We start from the raw sequence: 21,713 nt of genomic DNA on the forward strand, positions 1-21,713 counted from the left end.
GAATTATATACACAAACTAAGTTTACCTTTAATTTGACTCTCGTTATAAATGATATATATATAGTATGATCGTTTCAGTATTGAATAGAGAATAGTCCCACACTTTGAGAAACATGCTAATTCCACTTTCATGGGGAAAAACTGAAGATGACAAGATGAGTACGAGTGTCGTAGAGAGTATGTGAGGAGCAGCAGCGTCTTTAGACCACGGCGCTCAGTTCTGAAGCTCAAAAATGAACGTATAATCTCCAGAAGGGTCACTACACCCGGCCGAGGAATACTCTGTCATATAATCCAGAGTAAAACCGGCAGTCGCTTTATATTTACAGCACAATACTGTTTCATCCAACTCTTGGCAAGAAAGCAAATAAAAATAAAAATAAATGCTGTGTTATTCCTTTAATAAAGCCAGACCTCACTGACTTGAACAGTTTTATTTGAATAAAAAAACAACTTACAAACTAGAGCCCAAATAGAGAGATATTAAGATTTTAGAGACCAATATTGATATTTGAGATTATTAAGAGATCAACATGTCTGCCGATATTTATCTATCAATGACAGTTTCTAGCATATTTAGTCTTTTAGGGAACACAGTTTCACTTTTAGATAGTTGCTTATTTAATGACCAACTGGTAACTTGTGTGTAAAACCTCGCCAGTGAAACTTAAAGGTAACAACAACAAATATTCACCTGACATGATGAGCGCGCGCACACACACACACACACACGGAGAACCTAAACGTTAGGTTGCTTTGGGTTGAGTGAAGTTTTCAAACTGACAAATGTCTGACTTCCCTGGTATCACTTACTCCCACTGATCTCGAAAAGGTCTTAAACCATCGTAACGAGTCTGCTGCAGTGAGCCTGATCACGACGGTCGGCTATGAGAACAGATGACAACTCATCCTCTTCCTCTCTTTTTCCCCTCAGTCTGTGTCTCATTTGGATTTAAACATATAAACCTCAGTGATCGTAAACTTAACTTTCACCGCCGACGAGCACCGTTGCATTACACGACTCAGGGACAGCCTGTATTTCTTAAAAAATAAAATAATAAAACCATTATTTAAAAAAAAAAAAAAAAGAGAGAGAGAGATAAACTCATCCGAGAGACGGCTGAGGCCAAGGTCAACACAGAAGAATTGCAAGCTGAACACGTCGCTCCAATTACATAACAGATACAGAGCAGGGGGTGGGGGGAGGGGTTCAGACTTTGGAAGGCTGCTGGCTAAAGACGGGGAGAGGGCTGGCCGAGGAGCTGAGGAGCATGTGGTTTAGACGTGAAGGTTTCTCTACTCGTCTCTAGACGAGTATGTAAGCAATAACTTTAAAATGTCCGACTAAATATGATTGTCTTCAAAGTTAACATTTTATATTTTTATGTTTCTGTTTTGTTTTTTTGCAAAAAATGTCAGGACTCTGAAGTCTGTCTTTCTCCGAAGCTTTGTCAAATGTTCTCCTGCATCCCACCCACAGTGTCCTCCGTGTCCTCCTCTTCCTCCCGCTGTGGCCTTTTTCAGCTCAGCGTGGCTTCCTCTGGCTCCCACCTCCCTTCTCCTTGCTCCATTTTTGTTTACAAAAAAGGAGGTCAAGGGGGCTAGACAATGGAGTCCCAATCAAAGTCATCCTGGATCTCGTCAGCTTGCATGCGATGCATCTGGAAGTTTCTAGTTGGTATCATGTGCTGCTGGTTCATTTGTGCATGGTGTCCTGAAGATAAAAAAAAAACACATACAGAGGAGACGACAAGTCAGACCCATCTGCTGCTTTCATCGTCAGAAATGTTTTGTTTTGTTTGGTTTATGCAGTTTGAGGTAACAAGAATGGAGACTTTATGGATTTAAAACGAGAACTCAAGTGTGGTTGTACGATATATTGACACATTGTCACCAAACCTGGGACATGGATGAGCAGCTTCACTGAAAACTCGACTGCTAGTGGGTACACGGGGATAAACACATTTTATCCACTTAACAAAAGGCTTAAACCGATTGTATAACTAGAATAGGGGTAGTATTTATTTATTTTTTTTAATTGTGCTTCACCGAACTTAAGTTCCCCTGAGTCGAGAAATATCTTCTTTCTTTCCTAGTGTAACTGTTAGTAAAGATGGTGGATCCTGTTTACATTCTGGGAATGAGGTTCCGTCCCGTCCCCCCTACGGGTGGGTCTAAAAAGTGCAGAATTAGCGTTGCAGTTTCAAGCCTCGGACCAAGTGTCACTGGGGGGCATGTAACAAAGAAAAGAAAAAAAACACTACCCCTATTCTAGTAATACAAAGCTAAATGCTTTCAATATTTTAACAATTTGTTTTGTCACTTAATCTGACTGCTGGTGAGCTGCTGCCTGAATTTATGTAATTTAGATTAATCCAAGGGCAACACAGTTGTCATAGTGCCTTTGTCCTCGTGTGTGCGTGGGTTTTCTCCGGGTTCTACGGTTTCCTCCCACCGCCTAAAATCACGCAATATGGGGATCAGGTAAATTATACACTCTAAATTGGCTTCTGTCAGCTGAGATTGGCACAGCTCCCCCACCCCGTGACCCTCATGTGGAGGAAAAAGTGACAGAAAATGGATGGATGGAGGTTAAACCAAACAAAGGATCACGAAATCACAAAATAACACAAGTGAATTTATAGATGGAGGAAACAATAGAATTCCTGTGTGTCCTGTGATGTAAAATAGCTGGTTTTCTGTATGGACTTTGGTGTGGGGAGTGAGCAGTTCATAAAGCCACACAAGCTTCAGTTTCCAGTCAGCAAAGACAATCTAATGTCATATGCTTCAGATGCCTTAGACCTTCTTCTTTGCAGGCAGCCACGTTTACAACCACACTGCAATAAAACTGAACTTTAAAGTAATTATGTTTTCCCTTGACATACAGTATCTAACTTGACGTCACCTGTCATAGTGGGTCCTGTGCTGTTCATGGGGGGCATGTGGGGATATCCTGGAGGACCCATCATGGACATGCTCTGTCTGGAGTCCATGTAGAGATTTCCTGGAGAAAACGATCAGAGAAAAATAAACACACACACTTCAAAACCTAAACATAAAACACGACGTGCTTTGATGAAATTTAGATTATGTATCTGAGAAGAAATGAGATAAATAAAAAGTAAATGATCTCTGAATGCTCTTAAAATATACTTTCAACCCAGCAGCGTGTATGGCTATAACTCCAGCTGAATCTAATATCTACTGACAAACTAACATCTGAGCTGAGGTCACGGGAGTGACGGCTGGCTGACAAACCTGTGTTGAGGTGCTGGCTGGGTTTGTTGGGGTGCATGGAGCCGTGGCAAACAGAAGGCTGCACTGCCCCCTGTGGCTGGATTACACCAGTGCGGGCAAAAAACTGATTGATGGACGAGCAAAGGTCCGCGATCTGTGTGGGCTCCAGGGACCAGTTGTTCAACTCCGCTTGTCTCATACTCTCTCTTAGACCTTAGGAACATAAAATGCAATGCACCTTTTAAAAACACAACAATCTGAGTTATTATTACGAGACCTGGTGACAACATCTGTCTCCCTTAAAAATGCTTTAGTGTCAATTAAACGCGTGGAACTGCAGCCCCTGACAGTCCAGAGAATATGAAGTTAGTAAATGGGAAATTAATTTACTAACATGAAGTAAAAACTAAGCTGCAATATATATTCATTATGTCAGTAACCTTCAGTGGGTGATATTTAAAAATCATCCTACCTTGCAATCCTGGACTGTAATTGGATAAACTGACCTGCTGAGCTCTGTGTTTTGGTGATTAAACTTGAAGGCAGTGTTATTTAATTGAGGAGCTCAGTTTAATTAAACTCATAATCAAATCCACGATGTCAACACTTCAGCACTCAATCAAAAAGCGAGGGCAGCAGGGTACGAACAACTACTGGCTTTAAATGTTTGTTTCTTCTGATTACGTGAATATGTAGGAGGGGGAAAAAAAACCCCGTATAACACAGAAAGGATTAGCTTAAATATCACATTCTCATACAACATACACACAAACGGAAATGGTCTGCAAATGCATCAAAAGATCAATTTAAAACTGCACCTTGAAAAGGTGAAAGATCAACATCAGCCCAGTTATAGCTGCTAGCAATACGGCAGCTTTCTTTCAGTGCATCCAGATTTGGGTACCAGTCAGACAGTAAACCTGTAGAACACACACAGCATACCTGTCTGTAACGTTACAACATAGGTGATGCAATGTATACACATGCTTCTGGTTCCACAATTAAGTTTATTCCTGGGGGAGGGGCAAATACAAATGTTGTCATAATCACATTATTTATGGAAAACTACCCAATAATTGCTCCTGTAATCGTTACTTCCTGTGTGTTAGAGAATGCACCAAAAATGAAGCGTCACAGCTGCAAATTAAAAATGAACTCAACATCAAATAGAATAAGGTTTTTATACAGATCAGTACTGCAATGTGTCCACTAGGAGGAGCCAGTCAACTCTGTAAAGGCCTATTCAGCCACTGGTACAACATTGCTTTGTTCTTGAAACCAAAAAATATATATAATAAATCATATGATGAGTTACTGATTTATGCCTAAGGCAATTCAACTGTGTTTTATGGTTAAAAATTATGGACTGATAATAAACCATATTAAGCTGTTCAATTTGCTGTACTGTGTGTGTGTGTGCGTGTGATGAAAAAGAAGAGGAAATTAAACCGACGGGTTCAAGAGGAGACGCCGCCAAACCCGAGGGTCTTACCTGGGTTGCAGGCCATCTGTTGTTGGGTGGGATGTGGCTGGTGGGAGAGGCTCTGGTGCTGCTGTCCATGCTGAGGAGGATGCTGGCTGTGCTGCGTGTGTTGGGAGGGATGTGGCGTGTGCTGCTGTGGGTGCTGGCCGTGGGACGGGTGCGGCGATGGGTGCTGGGAGTGTGCAGCGTGCTGGGGGTGCTGGGAGTGCTGTTGGTGCTGACTGTGGCTGTGCTGAGCGTGTTGGCTGTGTTGGTTGTGGGGGCCGCCGTGATGCGGGAGGTGCGGTGCGTGGGGTGAGCCGTGGCCAGGGTGGGCTTGGGTGGGATGAGACAGGGGCACCTGGCCACTGTTGGCAGAGTGGCTGTTGGGGTGATTGTTAGACTGGTTGTTTGACAGACTGTTCTGTGTACTAATAGTGCCACTAGGGGAGTGTTGATAGGAGCAGGAGGTGTGAGTCTGCTGAGAGGAATCTGACGGTATGCCCATGAGACCTGGGGAATAATACACACAAACAGAAATTACCTGAAAGAAATGGTCAAAAAAGAAAACGCAGAGGCTTTATACTCATACATCAGATACACACATAGTGATGTGCATCTGTTGTGACATGCCGCATCATAGTAAAATCGAAATATCTAAAATTTCTCAGACACAGCGAGCCCTGTGAGTGCGTCTATCGATACTCGACCAAAGAAGTAGGTCAAACTGGATCGTAGCTTTGAACATCCCATCATCCAGATCAAGTTCCTGGACCAGTTGGGGAAGGAGAGGATGCAAACTGACATATCCATCAAATGTGGTGCTGATAAATCCACATTCAGTCAGTTTTTAGTCAGTCGTCATAGCGGTTCTCAGGTTTTGGCTGATTGGAAATGGACGCAACAGAAGCACAACCTGACAAGCATTTGTTTTATTTCTTTTAAGTATTTTAGCAGACTTTGTATGTGAATTATTATCATTTTGGTGACCTTGAATACCTTGTTTAGTCTAAACCAACAACCCAAACCCAAACACAATATTGTCAGTGACATAAAACAGAGGGAAGCAAATACAATGGAGATTATTAATTATCCAAATAGTTGCCTTCATTTCCTATTCTTTGACTTAATGTTTATAAAGAAAAAAATGACTATACATGAGAGTGTGCTGCTTTTCTGTTTCCTTTAATTGTTCATTCAACACATTGTATAAACTATTGATTCAATGAAAAAGACAAATTGCAGATTTCTCTTTGATCGACGGCAAATTAATTAGAAACGAAATATTTCTTAGTTGGTTTCAGATTTCGGTGTCTCAGTGTAATGCACTTCAATGCAAACACAAAAGAGTCTTCTAATGTAAAAACACAACGCTGAAATGATGAAATGTGGGCCTCCGGTGTTTGAGTAGTTCTACACTTGAGAAAGACCAGCTGCCACTTTGGTTCTGTCAGGGAATGACTCGGCACCAGTTGTGTCTCTGAGGTTAAGGAGCCTGAGCTGCCGTCTCCACTCAGACTATGAAGCTCTGTATTCTCTTTGACAAATTCTTAGTGGCGCTGCACAACTCTTTAACAGACATGGCTACAGCGTGGACATCTGCACACCCAACTGCAATTATCTGAGTGGTGGGGAGTGGTCTTAAGAGGCTCTGTCCTTCACAGCTTTGGCACAGTAAACCTATTTCACTGGAGTGCTTTTAGAGCTGACTCCAGCCCCGCACCTCCACAATCGGCACGTAACTCTCACTGCAGGGGTGACAAAGGTGCATCTCTTATCGGCACAGAAAGCCCATTGTCCAACCAGGGAAATACAGAAAGCAATTAACGCAACACCAGAATAATAATGCGAGCTCATTACCTATTATCAAAGCCAGTGAATTAGCTCACTGTCTACAGCGGCAGAGTGTGAAATCCTCCAGCTCGATTATTTACGCTTTTTAATTGCTCGAGCTGGTCCGACTAAGAGATTTCACTTTTATGCACATAAAAAAAAAAGGTAACAACTTTCAACTAATGAAACATAGATGATAGATTAGAGGAAAGAAACTCTTTGAAAACATTAGCATGAAATGCATTTGATTTGTGAAAGTAGGTTATACACAGCAAGCTCAGTCTACTTTGCTCATACCCACGTGTCAAGTGCTCTTTTTTTTACAAGGCAATCAGATTACAAGGGGAAAAAAATGCATTCAGTTCCACGGGGATTCACAGGCTTTCCGAAAGCTGCGCCATTATGAAGTATAACATACAGAATCCCTATCATTATGACAAATGAATCTCAAATCCAGCAGATTAACTAAGGACTTTGGCTCCTTGTAAGTTTAGACTTCTCTGACGAAACGCAGCCGCTCGTGACAACATAGCGAAAAGTTACATGTGTTTTTTTTTTTTGAGAAATAGAAAACAAGAAGAATGGCATATTAAATACTGCATTCACAACAAACCTGATGCAGCATTACTAAAATATTTAAGATATGAACTCGACCCTGCGTAGACATGGCACTTATGTGTCTCAGGTTATCCAGAGAGTATGTGAACGTGTCCTAGGCCACATTAAAGAAACTGCCTCAACTCACATCCTGTGATTTCCTCATTTAACTTGCGAGGAAATCAAAGAGTTTCTGAAAGTTGGCATTCAACATCTTAGGCTTCAAACATCATGAAACGGAAAGGATGTGTACACTTGACTACATTGCAGCAGTGCAGTGAGATCCAGTCACATCAACACAAAATATTCAAATAATATTAAAAACAGTCAAACCATGAAGAAGAAGTTATAAAGAAGTGGTGCTTGACAGGAAAAAGGTTACCATCTCTAATTTAGATGCACATGGATTTTGACGCAAGGTGTAAAATAATTCACTTCAAGCACTTACAGTGCCTCAGACTCTACGTTAAATACAAAATAAAAAACATTTTTCACACCACTTTGGCAAAAGAACATGAAAATATTCAGTATAGATTAGTTCCATAGTCTCATCAGTGCGTTGAATATCTGGTCACTTCACAATAAACCCAATTAGAGGCTAAAGACTCTCTATAGACCCAGACGTTAAGAAACAAACCCACAGAAGGAAAATCGTTCTGAGAATCATTCTGTTCTTGATAAGTGAAGCTTAGGCTCTCGGTTAGATTTCCACTTGATGCTCCTGTGAGGCCACTCACCTTGTTGGCTGAAGGACTGCTCAAAAACAGACTTGTAAAGGCTGCGGAAAGAGGCACTAAGATCTTCAAATTCAGAGAACAGGAGCTGCTTGTCCCTGTCTGGCATGTTGTACTGTGGGGGCTGTTGGAGGCTCATAGACTGGGACACAGGTTCTGGGTGAGTGGTCACCTGCAGAGATGAAGTGATGAAGAAAGCCCTTGATTAATGAAAGCTGGTGATACGGAGGGCAAGAAAAAGACGGTAAATGTTTCATTTGGAGAGGATTTCACTGGCTACATCTGCGGCACAGGCTACAGGGACTACTCTGCTATGAGGCACACACTATGAAGTTCTAACCTCACACATCAATAATATACATACTTTTCAAAGTAACTCTCTGGGCTTATCTGGTCTTGGAAGAGCAGAAAAAGAAAACAGAAAACCTCAAGAATATTTAATTCAAGCAGTGGTTTATGTGAACATGCACCGCGAACATGCAGGTCAAATATATGAGGACGCTTCGAATCTTCTCAGGAGTCACTATAACAACGTCTGTGTTTCCCCCCCTGTCTAAATTGAAGAAGCGTCAGTTGCTAAAAGAGCGAGGAACAATTACACAAACTGAACAATCTAGGTCAGCGCTTACCTCCGTGGCACACACAACATTAATAGAGCTTGAACGGACACATGGCAAATATTCAGGTGGCTAAGCAAAATGTATTTAAAAAATAAAATCAATAGCAATAGCTCGTACAAATGAGGAGCAATTTTATCCATGTATTTATGTAGGCAGTCAATGTTATGCACTTCCACTGGGTGTGAGACAGCAAGCAGTATTCACTTCAAGTTTGTCTGGAAGATTCATCACAGCAAGGGCGCTGATGCAAAGCAATGCTATTTCACAAAGCAACCCGACCTGTGTCCACTGTGGATAAGCATAGCAAGTGAGGTCGGGCCTCATTTTTTTGATCATAACATCTTCCTCTTCTCAGATTTGGGCAAGGCGCTGAAGAGCATAGCTCACAGTCTGGCTTGGGTAAGAGTGAGGAGGTAATAATAAAGCCCGAGTGTTTACTGTGAGCTGCTGCTGTGGCTGTGCGAGAGAGGGAGAGAGAGGGAGAGAGCACATCTATCAGGCTGAGTCGATCGATGCCCAGAGCCTGGAGCAGGGAGCACTCTAGGATGCAGGAGGACCACACCAAAAAGGGAGCATCTCTTGTGGGAGGACATCAGAAGAAGCGCTTGTCTTTGTCTGGCTTCCAGGAACGTGCAGATTTTCCTCTGTTTCCCTTAACTCCTTTCCTGATGTTGTACTCAAGTGCTTGTCCACCCTGAACCTTGGTCTATTGCTGTCTACCACTGGTTCCTATGAAGCAAGCCTCCTGGGGGATTCCGATCGGATGAAATATGCGATACAGTACATTTTCTAAGTCTGGCAGTATTTCATTTTCATTCAATTAGTGACTGTGGCTCCCCCACAGCTTGGAAAATATGGACAAAGTGAGAATTTATTGTTTAGCCTTAGCACAAAGAAACATCAGCTACACTACATTTGTATAAACATCCTGAGATAAATATAACCAACACAAAGTCAGGAGCTAAAATATCAACATAAACGTGAAATATTACCTGCCTACTCTATTCTTCCTTTGGGGAATGGCACTGGCACAACATATTTGGCAACCACAATGCTCTGCTGGCATTTTGCATAATTACAATTGGTTGTACTAATACCTGTCTGACATTTTTTTTCTTAGTTATAGTTCATAATTATGACTTATTAACTAAATCGCAATTTAATGGTGTTTCCTGAGGTTCTGTCCTGGGCCCGATGCCGTTTCCATCATACTTTCTTTCTCTTGGGTGGATAATTTAAAGGTACTTCCATTGCTATGAGCACAATGCATATAAAATATTTCAAATCTGTCTGTTCAAGTGAAATAACTTGACTCGTAAAAAATTCAAATGGCTAAATGTACAAAGCTGAACACCTAAAAAAACGGTTACAGATGACTTGATCTCAGAAGGCGATCGAAATCCATGGCTGTCGAGCCTCTGCAGTTAAACCTTCCTTGTAATCTTGGTGGATCTCTTTGGATCAGGCATTAAAAATGGACCATGTCACTTTCCTCCTGTTTCTACTAACTGAAAAACACTGCCTGATGGAGGCTTAATAATTTCCTTTTTAATTTATGGTTCATTTTGCTGCTATCGTTAAATGTGCGGTATGTTTAATTGTCCTCATGTCTTTTTCGATTGGGCCTCACAACTATCCTCAAAGCAGTTTTGGACAGACCTCTAAATATATAGACCGGTAAATGAATTTCATAATGTGAGAGGAATTGTCCATGTGTAGAATAGTTTCTGGTCTTACCGGTGTATAGCTGTGCACACTGCCCACACTGTTGAGATTGACAGAGGCCAGACTCTGATCAGACAGGCTGTTGTTAAGGCTGCTTCTTGGGCTATCGCTCCCTTCCTGGTCTGTGTTGTACAACGCCACCTGAAACACATACAGTACATATATGGTACATGAGACACACACAAACACACACACACACACACATTACTGCTACAGGTGAATATGTATTCTTGGTATGTGTAGTGCGTGTATTGGCATGAAATGTAATTTAGTTAGGAAATGTATCACTAGAATAAACAATAACAGTTGCTGTTGGATGCCCACCACAATCACAAAGGAGTTCAAGCTCAACATGTAAAGGGGTCTGGAGATCGCTGAGACATTCCTATCACTAAAGGTCACACTACTGGCGATGTCAGCCACATCTGCTCACCAAGCGCAAATCAGATTGGGACAGCTAACAAAGGATTTCAGTGCAGCCGGGACGCTGACCTTTCAATATAGCAGTGAAACTAGCTCAAGCACTTCACGATGACAATCTTAATTATCATCTAACAAGGTTTTCAGCCCTCCCTCCCTTCTCAAATAAAGTGTGCCTTCCAACAATTAAGAAAACACTAAGAATGACAGTCATGAATTTAATGACACCCACAGAGAATAGCCCTTGAGTATGAGTTCAGTATTGTGAGAAAAGAATGGTTGTAATGCACTGACGGTGTTGCAGCGGGAAAGGGCCTGGCATTTTAAGACTCGTGTGTGTGTGTGTGTGTGTGTGTGTCCATGACTGAGTGCAGCACGGTGGCTTCTGCTCATCACCGTCTCACAACAGAGTGGGCTCTGTGCTGAGCACAATGAGACAGCAGTGGGAGCAGGCTTCAGGCAGGCAGATTGCCCCAGCACTACCTAGCACCCAGCCTCTCAGCAGCAGCAGAGGACTGAAGCCTCTTGTCTTCCTGTTGAGCCACACTGAGCTACCAGGGGCCACAAGGAGGCAAGGAAGGAAACCCAGACAGCTATCCTTTGGCTGACTGGCCAGCCGACTAACGTGCTGGTTCAAATCCAGGAAGCACACATGCAGAGTGAGAGTGTCAGATCATATTAAGCTTTTAATATGAGCTTGGCACTGGCAGAATGCGATAGAAATACAGAGAGTGCAAATGCTGACTCCGACCAATGCTGTTCAAGGAAGGGGAGTGAGGCTGAAGGAAAGGAGGATATGATAGGATGGGGGGGGGTTTAAGAGACGCTCATTAGGCAACTCTAGCCTTCCTCCACTTTGTGTAAGCTTGGCTCCAGTGTTCATTAGTGTGAAGGGGAACTCAATGAGCAGGTAAGACTGAAGGCTTAAGCACGTCTGCAAAAATCAGCCTTACAATGCTAATCAAAAACAGCGCGGCACAGAAATATAAATGAAGTCATAAAACCGCCTTTTAGCCTTAAGTCCCTCACCGCATTCTATTTTTACTCTATCACCCATTAGGTGTGATGAACCTCACCGCTACAGTCCCCTGAGTGGAGACACCAACTCAAGCAAGCAGAGTCGCAGAGGAAAAAATCCATCCCATCTCATCAGCAATCATTCAAATGTACACACATGCACAACTTTACCATAGGTGAGCATGTTCATACAGGCAGGCAGTGGAGTGGCTTCACTGTAAATAATGTGTACAGTGTTATAGCTAGCACGAGAGCGAGTCACATTTCTATTCTTAGCAGTGAATTAGGTAAAAAGCCAGAGGTGTCTTTTACATGGGCGCCTAATCTGGAGCATGAGACATGGATTATGAAATCAAAGCAAGATTTGCCCAGGTGTCTCCATGTCTGCATGCAGGACTAAACAGACTGAGAAAGACATTAGAAAAGAGAATCAAGGGATGAACTGAGAGAGAGAGAGGGAGAGAGAGAGAGAGAGAGAGAGAGTGAAAGTGGAGAAAATAAGCCCAGCCTATTCATCATCAAACACACTTCCAACAAACCCCTCTTTCCCTTCATCATCACACTTGAGTGCCAGCGGTTCATCACATTCACACCAGAGTTTAGAGTTGTCACAGAAAACAGAGTGTATGTGTGTGGGGGCGGGGGGGCGGGGAGGTCTGAGTGTACGTGAGAACGGCACGGGAAAGAGAGGTGGTAGGACAATCTTGTGAGGAATGTCCGTCAGAAGAGAGAAAGAAAAAAGAGACTCTTGCTGCTCAGTGGTCAACCTATCAGCTTCTCCCATTGGTCTATATGAGAAGGCGGGAATGAGGGAGAGAGACTGGAATAGAAAGGGAGAGAGAAAAACACAGAGAGGGAATTCCTGTGGCTTGGCACACTGCACCGAAAGAGGCGTGGCCTGCTGTGTGTTTACAGTGTAAGACAGTGAGAAACAAGCCCTCTCTGAGGAGATCTGTTGGTATTCCACATAATCTGTATTGTTCACTTGGTAAGGTGAACAATAAAGAGGACCTAAAATGAACCTTTATCTGCACAGAAGTCTACATGTGGCTTATTTGACTGAAGGTATTTATATTAGCTCTTTTCATTTGTGTCTTATATGGTCTGACAGTGGAGACTGGTGCAGTGGGAAGTGCTTGTCTGAAGCAGTTAGAGAGGAAAAGGGTCATCTTTCTTCATTCTTGGGCCCGTGAATCCGTCTGCTACAGGAACATGAATAACTGCACGTTCATGTTAGAAACCGCCCCTAGCTAACTGAAGGTGACACACATCAAAACAAGCCGCAAGGCTCTTGAGCATTCTCTACATACATGTACACACATGTTACGACACACCGCGACATATGCTCAGACTGCCAAGGCCTTGTCTGTCTCGCATGAACGAACACACACGAACCAACTCTCTCTTTCCTATGAACACCCCTGTTCACATTAAGCCATTTTCGTAAGGCTTGCAGCATTGAAGCGACTCTTGTAGGCTTTTTAAAAGTACTTCTGAGAGATGCCCCCACCGGGCCCAGAGGATGAGAGCTTAAGGTTAAAATGCTTATTTAAATTTCAGAGTAAGAGGCACACTCAGAGCTAACAGCTAGTGATCCCTGTAGCTTTGCCGTGTGTTGTGCAAGTGTTTCCAAGCTTTTACGCAATTTGGAATAAAACATACTCAGAAGAGATGGAGGCAGCAGCATGGGTGGTCACTTGTGGTGTGGAAGCGCACTGTGGTCACCGATAAGAAACACGACTCTGGGTGACAACCTACACTACAGGTGCGAATACAGAAATGTTACGAAGCATGTGGAGTATCCTATTACAACAGTACACGGGACTGTATGGGTCGTATCAGGTTGCAAAGCCCCAAGTATCAGTGTGAGCATCGTGTTTCCATGCTGAAGATAACCAGAGCCTGCTGCCTGTTGTTGTGGAGTAAAAAAGGTGTTGCAGTGAAGATAGTTGTGTATTTTGGTGTGGGATGCATTGCAGGGAAGCTTTACGAATAGGAGCGTGTGTGCATGTATCTCCCCTCCACTAGAGTGCTCCTCTCTCTGTGGGGAATAGTGCTGTAGGTGGTTGGAGAAGTGGGTGGGGTCAGGGTGCAGCAGTGTAGCCAGGTGTGTATTGAAGCTGGAGGCTGGATGGCTGGCTCGAGTACCTTGTTAGTCACAGTGTTGATTGCCAGCGTTGGAGAGGCACTTCCAGAGATCATACACTCCATCCCCAAAGACTCAGACTCCAGGCTGTACGGCGTAGAAGCCTGTGGGGGTTGGGGGTGTAGAGGCAGACAAAAAAAGATTAATAAAAGCATGATCCAATTATCTAACACAAAAGACAACTCTGCAATTTGTGTGGTTAAGTATTATGCATTTGACCAGACACTGTACATACTATTAAAGACACAAAGATACTAAACCAGAGCTACTGTCGCATGACAGAGCAACACCTATATTTAGGTCACAATTAAACTGTGCTTTCTGGGAAGATGGAGACAGACTCCATCCCCATCCTCACCTCAGACAAGTGATTTTTTTACTCCTGTCCTGTCCAACATTATGGGCATGCAGTGTGAGTGAATGGATGCCTTGTGGTGTCAGACAGATTTGTTCTACACAGGAGAAGACTGTCATACTATACCTGTGGTTTATTTATTATTTATTTATTTTTGTTTGTTTTTAATTCTGACTGTCTGAGTCGGGGCGGGGAGAGGAAGACATGAGAGGGAGAGAGAAACAAGTTGGACAGGAGGACATATTGCAATGACAACAACAATGATACAACACCAATTCTAATAACGACAATAAAATCATTAGCAACCACATGAAAAAGGTAACCGTTCCTAGAATACCTGCACCAGTTTCAATTAATTTATTGTGGTGCAGACTGTGTGTGTGTGTTAGTGTGCGCAAGGGGTTGTCACTAGATCCGGTTGGGAATTAGAGTGAGAGGATTGTGTCAATGTTTGGTCAACTCCCAGCAGTAGGCCTATCAGGACCCAGATGCACAGAGCATCCTGCAGCCCCACAGGGCAGGAAAGACCCGAGGCCACCAATCCCAGGGACAGCCATGTGCTCAAAGCACAGAAGACTAAGCAGAGGGGATGCAAGGTGGGCATGAAATGATGGAACCACAGACAGAGGCCGAACCTCCTCAGGCATGGGCAGAGTCTAGGGGCCCAGGACCACGTGCGTCTCCCAAAACTGCTTATTTTGCCAACACTCCCATTTTTAATTATATTTTTCATGATAAACATAAATGAAATTTCAAAAATTCAGTGTCTAAGACCCTTAATCGAATGCCTCACAGGCAGACAGTGCCTCGAGGGGGGAAGCATAAGCATGGTGCATCTGTGTCCGATGGGACGGCAGCTCAGTAGCAGAGCAAGTCGTCTTTCAACAGGAAGGTTGTGGGTTTGATTTCCTGGCTGTGCTAGTCTACATGCTGATGTGTCCTTGAGCAAGACGGCTATGCCAGCAGCGTGTGGATGGGTATGGAAGATGTGTGACGGAAAATGCACTGCACCAAGATGCACTATAGGAAAGAGTGAATGGGTGTGTAAACTAGAAAAGATGTACAGACCATTTACAGAAAACACTCATCACTCTTTGATATAATGTTCTTTTGTGTAATGCTCATATGAACACAACAGTGTCACAGGAGCTTCATGTGAAAAGAAATTATTTTTCTGTACCGCTCTGGTGTCACTGTTGTGGCAAATATATTAAGTATTAATGCCATAAAGATATGGAGATTACTGATACTTCAGTGTGAAATTCTTCAAAACACGCGCCACAGATATTCACCGGTGAGCGACAACATTAAAACAGTAACCAGTTTTTAATTTGGGGGCAGATTGCTGTATGTAAGCATCATTGTGCTCAATGAATGTGACAGTATTTTGGTCATATACGGTGAATACAGTGTGTTTGTCTGCTGGCATATACACAAGAGTCTGTCTTGCCAGCTTAAAAGAATCCCTTCCTTCCTCATGTCTGGTCAGTCACATTATGTAGAAGGAGGAAATGCAAAGATGGAAAAGCCAATTTGAGCAGTTCACTATAACCTGTACAGCTGCGCATCACGCTGGACAAAACTCATCCATATTTAAAGACAAAATCTACTACTAAGAGTAGCTGCTGCACACGGCTCTGCATTAATTGATGGTTGATAAAAAATTTTTTAAAAAGTCAGTGCAGGAAGTAATGTATGTAATGGCTGCCTGGGGTATAGTTTATTAATAAGGAGCCCAGTTCATGACAGGCTAGCGCAGCAGCGTGGAGAGGCGGTTATATAAAGTCTGGATATGAACTCCTACCGAGTCTCTGTGTGCGTTTGCATGAGTGTGACTGCATGTGTTAGAGGAAGAGTGGGAGAAAGTGGGAGAGAAAGGAGGGCAACAGGGAAACAAAACTGATGCAGAAGTAGAGGAAAAACAGCCACAGAAAAAAAAAACCCTGAACAAAGTAGAGATGGAGGCAGATGTCGTAGCAGAGGAACATCTTATGTTTTTCTTAGGAATATGGAGGTTTTTTTCTGCTCAGACTCACTCGCTCTCCGGAACGCGGCCTCTTCTTTGGCCGTGTAGGCAAGGCATCCTCCTTTGGGTTGTTGTCAATGGCCCAGTAAGAGCCCTGCAGACAGAGCAAAGACCTGTGAGCTGATAAAATCCAACATATTGCTTTTTCACATCACATCCATCGGCTGCACTGGGACATTTCCTCCCTGGTATTACAAGACACAAGCATCAGATATTTATTTGGCACTGTAACTGCAACTTTTGCACAACATTATTAAATACCCTGCTAAAGTTTGACAGACAGTACCTTTATTTGAACCTCTATTTGAGCTGATAGCTGTGAGCGTGTGTGTGGGTTTGCTTTGTTTGTGGAAAAGGTTTGGCTTTTCCACCTCTGTGGTAGATCCTCAATGAGAGGCTGGTGAGTGCAGCTGCTGGTTTTGGTGAAATGTTAAGCCTTTCCTGAAGCTGCACTTCCTCAGCCTTGGGTGTGCGAAGTCAGAGAGCTGTTGTCAAGGATGAGCACAATCTCAGCCCAGGAATCAAGGCAGCGCTAGCCCTGCCGCGTTGCTTTCTCCTGGGGTCTGAGCAAGGATAATCAAGGAAAGAACAGTCGGGGCTGGCTCTGAGGGTGCGGCTAGCAATTCCACAACCAAGTTGCATTATTTATCTTTGCATTCGGCCCCATTTAATTTTTTTTCCAATTGTGTTCCTTCTCGAAGCCGACAGGAACACAGCTTAGAGATGTTAAAAATGAGATTTTGACCCCAAGGCCAGCAAGTTCTGAATTTATTTTTAATATTTTAGATGACCTTGATAAAATCTCAATTGTCAAGAGCAAAGTGAGATCAGGACCTTTAAAATTACTTCCATAGCTGAGAGAATAATTGATATTTCTATAAGAAATTCTCCGACCAACAACAGAGGCCACAGAACAAAGCTATACCTTGAATATCTACAGTATAAGTGCTGCATACACAATGACCTGGTCTTGTTAAAACCAGCAAATTCGTTATTATCACAGCTCACACACACAACTGCTGCAGTTGTTGTAATGAAAAGCCAAAGTTGGCCTATATTTGTCAGGGGGTTAAAATTATAAGTTTTAATATGTGCATAGCTTTGGGGTCAATTAAAAATGTCCTCCGAGGGAAGAATAATTCACAGCACAATCAACCACAGATAAAGAAACAACTCATGTTGATGTGGGCTACAGCCGAAAACTAATTACACCTCCCATGTTCTTCACAAAGGGCATCAACTCAACAATGATATGCAAAGGTGAGACACATTTCTATGCATGTGATCAATCTCTTTGTTAAGATTCATGAATTAAAAGCAAAGGTGCAGATGCAGATGTTTCAAAATTACAAGTCACAAACAAAGCCAGGCTGCATGGTGTGTTTTTTTTATAATTAGTGGGGGGAAGAACACTTTAAGTTAAACCTCTCGGGAGAGGAGTTTCTGCATTTTCCTTCACCCACCCCCAGAGAGTTGGTTGGGGGAAAAAAAGAAAAAAAAAAAACATATAAGGAGTCATTAAATTATTCACAAATATACTGCGATACACTGTAGCCGAGTGTGTCTGCCAAAGTCTGGGGCAACAACAGAGCAAAGAACAATATTCACAGCAGTTATAAGACAAAGGCCAGTGTAAAGAATTTTTTTTTTTTCAAATCCAGGTCCTGATAACAAAATACACTCGACCTGTCCTCTTCCCCTTAATGCTGCAGCTCATTTTCATACATCAACATGAATTACGGTGTTCCTGTTTCGTGTGTAAACATAGTGAAGACAAACACAAAAAAAGTATCCTGGCAACTTTAGACCAATAATTGTGTTTCATTAAAATAGATTATTAGCGGTAGCCTTTGCAGGTTGCATATTTACCTCTGAGGTGTGTGTAGGTGTGCGCGTGTGTGCGTGTGTGTCATCTCTTACACAATCTCCGAATGAGAGACTGACAGAGAGTAACGTGTCTCTCCTATCTCGTCCAACCAGCAGTTCTCATATTCCTGCCACATTACAATATTGATGCAACATATCAAGAGCGGCTAGTGCTTCTTTGAAGTTGTCTTTGGGGGGTGGGGGGGGGAGGAAAAATTCCAAATTAAACATTAAGGATGCGAGCATGTTGGCCATGCATTTGGAATGGGATCCATACAGCAATAGATTATTTTGTATTTAGTGGAGCAGCTCCCAGGAGTGTCAATATCAGAGGATTACAGCAAAACATGAAATTAGCATTCAGTCCCCATCCTCTACACAGCTAGGCGTAGCTCTTGCTGCATATGTTGGTGTGTATGTGCATGTGTGTGTAATTATTTGTGCAGTTCCCTCAGCATATGTAGCGTATGCTCTGACAGTGCTCGGATGAAATCTGGGTTAGGCTACACATGGTTAGACCGAAGCACGACATCATACTACATACTATCGGCACCACAGAACCCTCTTCGTGAACTATCCAGTGGATCAGGGGACACTACTCGAAGTTAATCGGGAAGAAAGAACAACTATAGATGATCCTGCTGAGATTCAAATGTCAAATTAACAAGTTGACTATACATTCTTTCACAGACAAGGAAAAATGAGAGATGAAGAGATGAGCAGAGAGCAAATGAGGTCAGTTTCTCTTCAGTGGTTCAGCATCTCCAGAATATACTTCAGGGACAGCAGAATATGGAAATGGCCTGACTTCTACCCTGTTGGAGCCCTATCTCCACCAGTCTTAATTTTTGTCTCTCCTCACCCACATCTGCTGTCTGTGCTGATCCTTACATTTCAAATGCAATTCTGTGGAGGCGGGAAGTTCATAACAGATTACAAGCATGCTTGCATTTCCAGTCCGTCAGAGTCCTGGCAGCCATTCAAAGGTTAACATTTTTCTGCCACAGATAGCATGATGCGCAAAAAAATGCTCCAATACAGTGTGGTAGCAGTTCTTAGTCAAATCTTGTCTTTTTTTTTTTCTGTTGTGTACTGCGTTCATAGTTACACACATTGTGCTGTGAGAATCATTAAACTCAACTCACCTTTCCTGGGTCATCTTTAGAGCGAGGCACTTTGAGAAAACACTTGTTCAATGACAGATTGTGCCGTATTGAGTTCTGTGGGAGAAGCAGAGAGACAGAGAGAAGCAGAGTAAGTGAACATGTTTAAAAAAAAAAGAAAAAAGAAAAAGAAACACTTACAAAAACATGTCTGTAGAGCAAGTGTGAATATCACATCTAGAAGCTATGAGAGCACATAACTTGACAGCATATGTCATTTAAGTTTAGTCACAGGTCCTGTGACCGAGATCTCATGTGGCATGAGACCTGGCCTGCAGTCGCGCCCAGTTCAGATTTCACTCAAAAACAAATATACATAATCTCAGTCCATGTACAAAGCCACCAGGATGCAAGCGTTTTCATTAATGTCAAACAAACTACATTGTGGTAGCACAACATATCAAATTCCATGGGTCCCAAAAATAGGAGCCAGAAGGAATCCCACACTGGGATGGTTGCTGATACCGAGGCCTGATATTAATTAATGCTTCAGTTGCCTCCTGTGGGGGCAGGAAATAAATTATGTAGATCATTTTGAAAGTTAACTCATTACAGTGTTACAAGCTATTCCACAGTTTTGAAGAGGGAGGCTCATCCAGCTGCCTGGTTGGGGAGTAGAGGTGGGCTGGAGAGCAACGGGATAACCAGCCACTGCAAAGCCCTCAGAACCAGCTGCAGAAAGGCCAGCCGAGGGCCCAACACAGTCAATGTATGCACACATTTCTCCACTCCACTCCATGGAGTGGTATTGACAGATGGCCACACGCAAAAAAAAGCTGCAGGAATCTCTGATGAGTTTAACGGATGCAAGAGATAAGTAGAGAGAGGGAGAGAGGAGGAGGGGGAGGCAGAGAGAGAGACTGCTTGTTCAACACTATATGTAATTGTACCACAGGAGGGATGATAATGACAGCCTCATTGTCATGCTGTCAATCAATTAAAGAACTCCGAAATGCCAGTGCAATCCAGAGGAATTCTTCCACTCTTCTTCGACAAAAAATGCAGAGGGCAAACACGGTGTCATAGTCAAAATAATCCTGTGCTTGTGCCAAAAGGGAATATTTTTCTCAAGTAAAACTTACAAACCAAAAATTTTTATCTTTTCAGTGTCTCCCTCTAGGCGTTAAAAAGGTTATAAAAGGTTTGAAGTCGAGGCCAAAAGAAATTATGCAACTATGATCCTATGAACTATGAACAAACCGAACCCATAGAAGCCAGTTTTTCACACACAAACTTAACATTTGATTCCAGCACTGTCATTTTATAAAAAACTATGCAGTATTCCTCGGCAATTGCACTGTAGAACTGCACACAGTTTGAGTTGTTTTAAAAAAGAGAACTTCTTGACATTTCAACCCTGTTTCCATTCAGGGGGGTGAATACATTTATTGTAAATATTTACAAGTTAGACAAAATGTCAAACGCACGAGCTTGACAAACATTATTCATAACCCACAACACTAAAGTACCACTTTATGATCAATAGGCTCCAGTCTGTGTTTCAGAAGAAATGTGGCTAAAGAGTTTCCTTACACGACACAATAGAAACACTCCTGCAGCTAAAATAAAAAACTGCATAGGAGGATGTGAAAAATGTATTTGCCGCATATCAAGCATGAGAATGGAGAATAGCAGAGAACCACATCATACTGCAGGATATTTTGCTATGAAAGTAATTCAGTATAATTGACCTACATTCCAGCTGAATATTCTTTCAAGAATAAACGTCTCAGCGTTTGACACCGGCATATCCCAACGCAAGAAATTGACTCCGTTCGAAAGACAAAACATCATTGAATGAAACTGATCGAGGGTAATAACAGACACGTGGTCTTAAAAATTACGAAGTCATGTTGTTCTACTTCATCACATCATATATCATATCATACATCATATAAGAGCATAAGGTTCACACACACAAAACACAGTCTTTTATGATGGTTTTTTTGATTAACTGATTAAGCTTGAGCGCCACACGGTTGGTGTAGTGGTTCGAACTCTTGCCTTTGCCCGGTTGGAACAATGGCCTTTCTGCATGTTCTTCTCAAGCTTCAAAAAAAATGCAACATGGGGAATAGGTTAATTGGACACCCTAAAGCATAGGTGTCAAACTAGTGGCCTGCGGGCCACATGCGGCCCACCACTTGATATCAAGTTATAATAAAAAAACATGCCCAGGCCCACGACCTCGTCTTCTTTTAAACACTGCGTGTGTGGCCAGGGCACAGCTGCCAGTGAGGAGATATAGAATAAAGACAGAATATAATACTAAAAATGTTTTTATAACACTAATAATAAGACTTCAGTCGTAATGATCACAGCATTATATGTATTATACTCAAAGTTAAATTAAATTGAATATATAAGCTTGTTTGGCGTTTTAATTACAGTTGTCAACATTATTATTTATCGTCATTTTTGATATCATAGACTTATTTTTGTCAGATATCATATCTTAATTGCGATATCATGATGGGATACAGTGTTTTAATTTTAAGTTCTTGCTACT

General features: G+C 42.4%; 1 protein-coding gene across 1 annotated transcript in view; it reads right to left on the reverse strand.

The window, feature by feature from the left end:
• Positions 1-384: 384 nt before the first annotated feature.
• The window catches only part of foxj3 (forkhead box J3), a 77,720-nt gene continuing 56,391 nt past the window's right edge, over positions 385-21,713 (reverse strand). Inside the window, exons 3-12 of the mRNA XM_044024492.1 lie at positions 19,187-19,261; positions 16,186-16,269; positions 13,797-13,898; positions 10,224-10,352; positions 7,870-8,038; positions 4,733-5,215; positions 4,059-4,160; positions 3,262-3,453; positions 2,909-3,007; positions 385-1,714 (exon numbers count right to left, since the gene is read on the reverse strand). Of these exons, the coding sequence (XP_043880427.1) occupies positions 1,602-1,714; positions 2,909-3,007; positions 3,262-3,453; positions 4,059-4,160; positions 4,733-5,215; positions 7,870-8,038; positions 10,224-10,352; positions 13,797-13,898; positions 16,186-16,269; positions 19,187-19,261 (1,548 nt within the window). The 3' untranslated portion in view covers positions 385-1,601. The remainder of the gene's footprint in view (positions 1,715-2,908; positions 3,008-3,261; positions 3,454-4,058; positions 4,161-4,732; positions 5,216-7,869; positions 8,039-10,223; positions 10,353-13,796; positions 13,899-16,185; positions 16,270-19,186; positions 19,262-21,713) is intronic.

The sequence above is a fragment of the Solea senegalensis genome, linkage group LG4, assembly GCF_019176455.1.
Source record: "Solea senegalensis isolate Sse05_10M linkage group LG4, IFAPA_SoseM_1, whole genome shotgun sequence".
Lineage (NCBI taxonomy): Eukaryota > Metazoa > Chordata > Actinopteri > Pleuronectiformes > Soleidae > Solea > Solea senegalensis.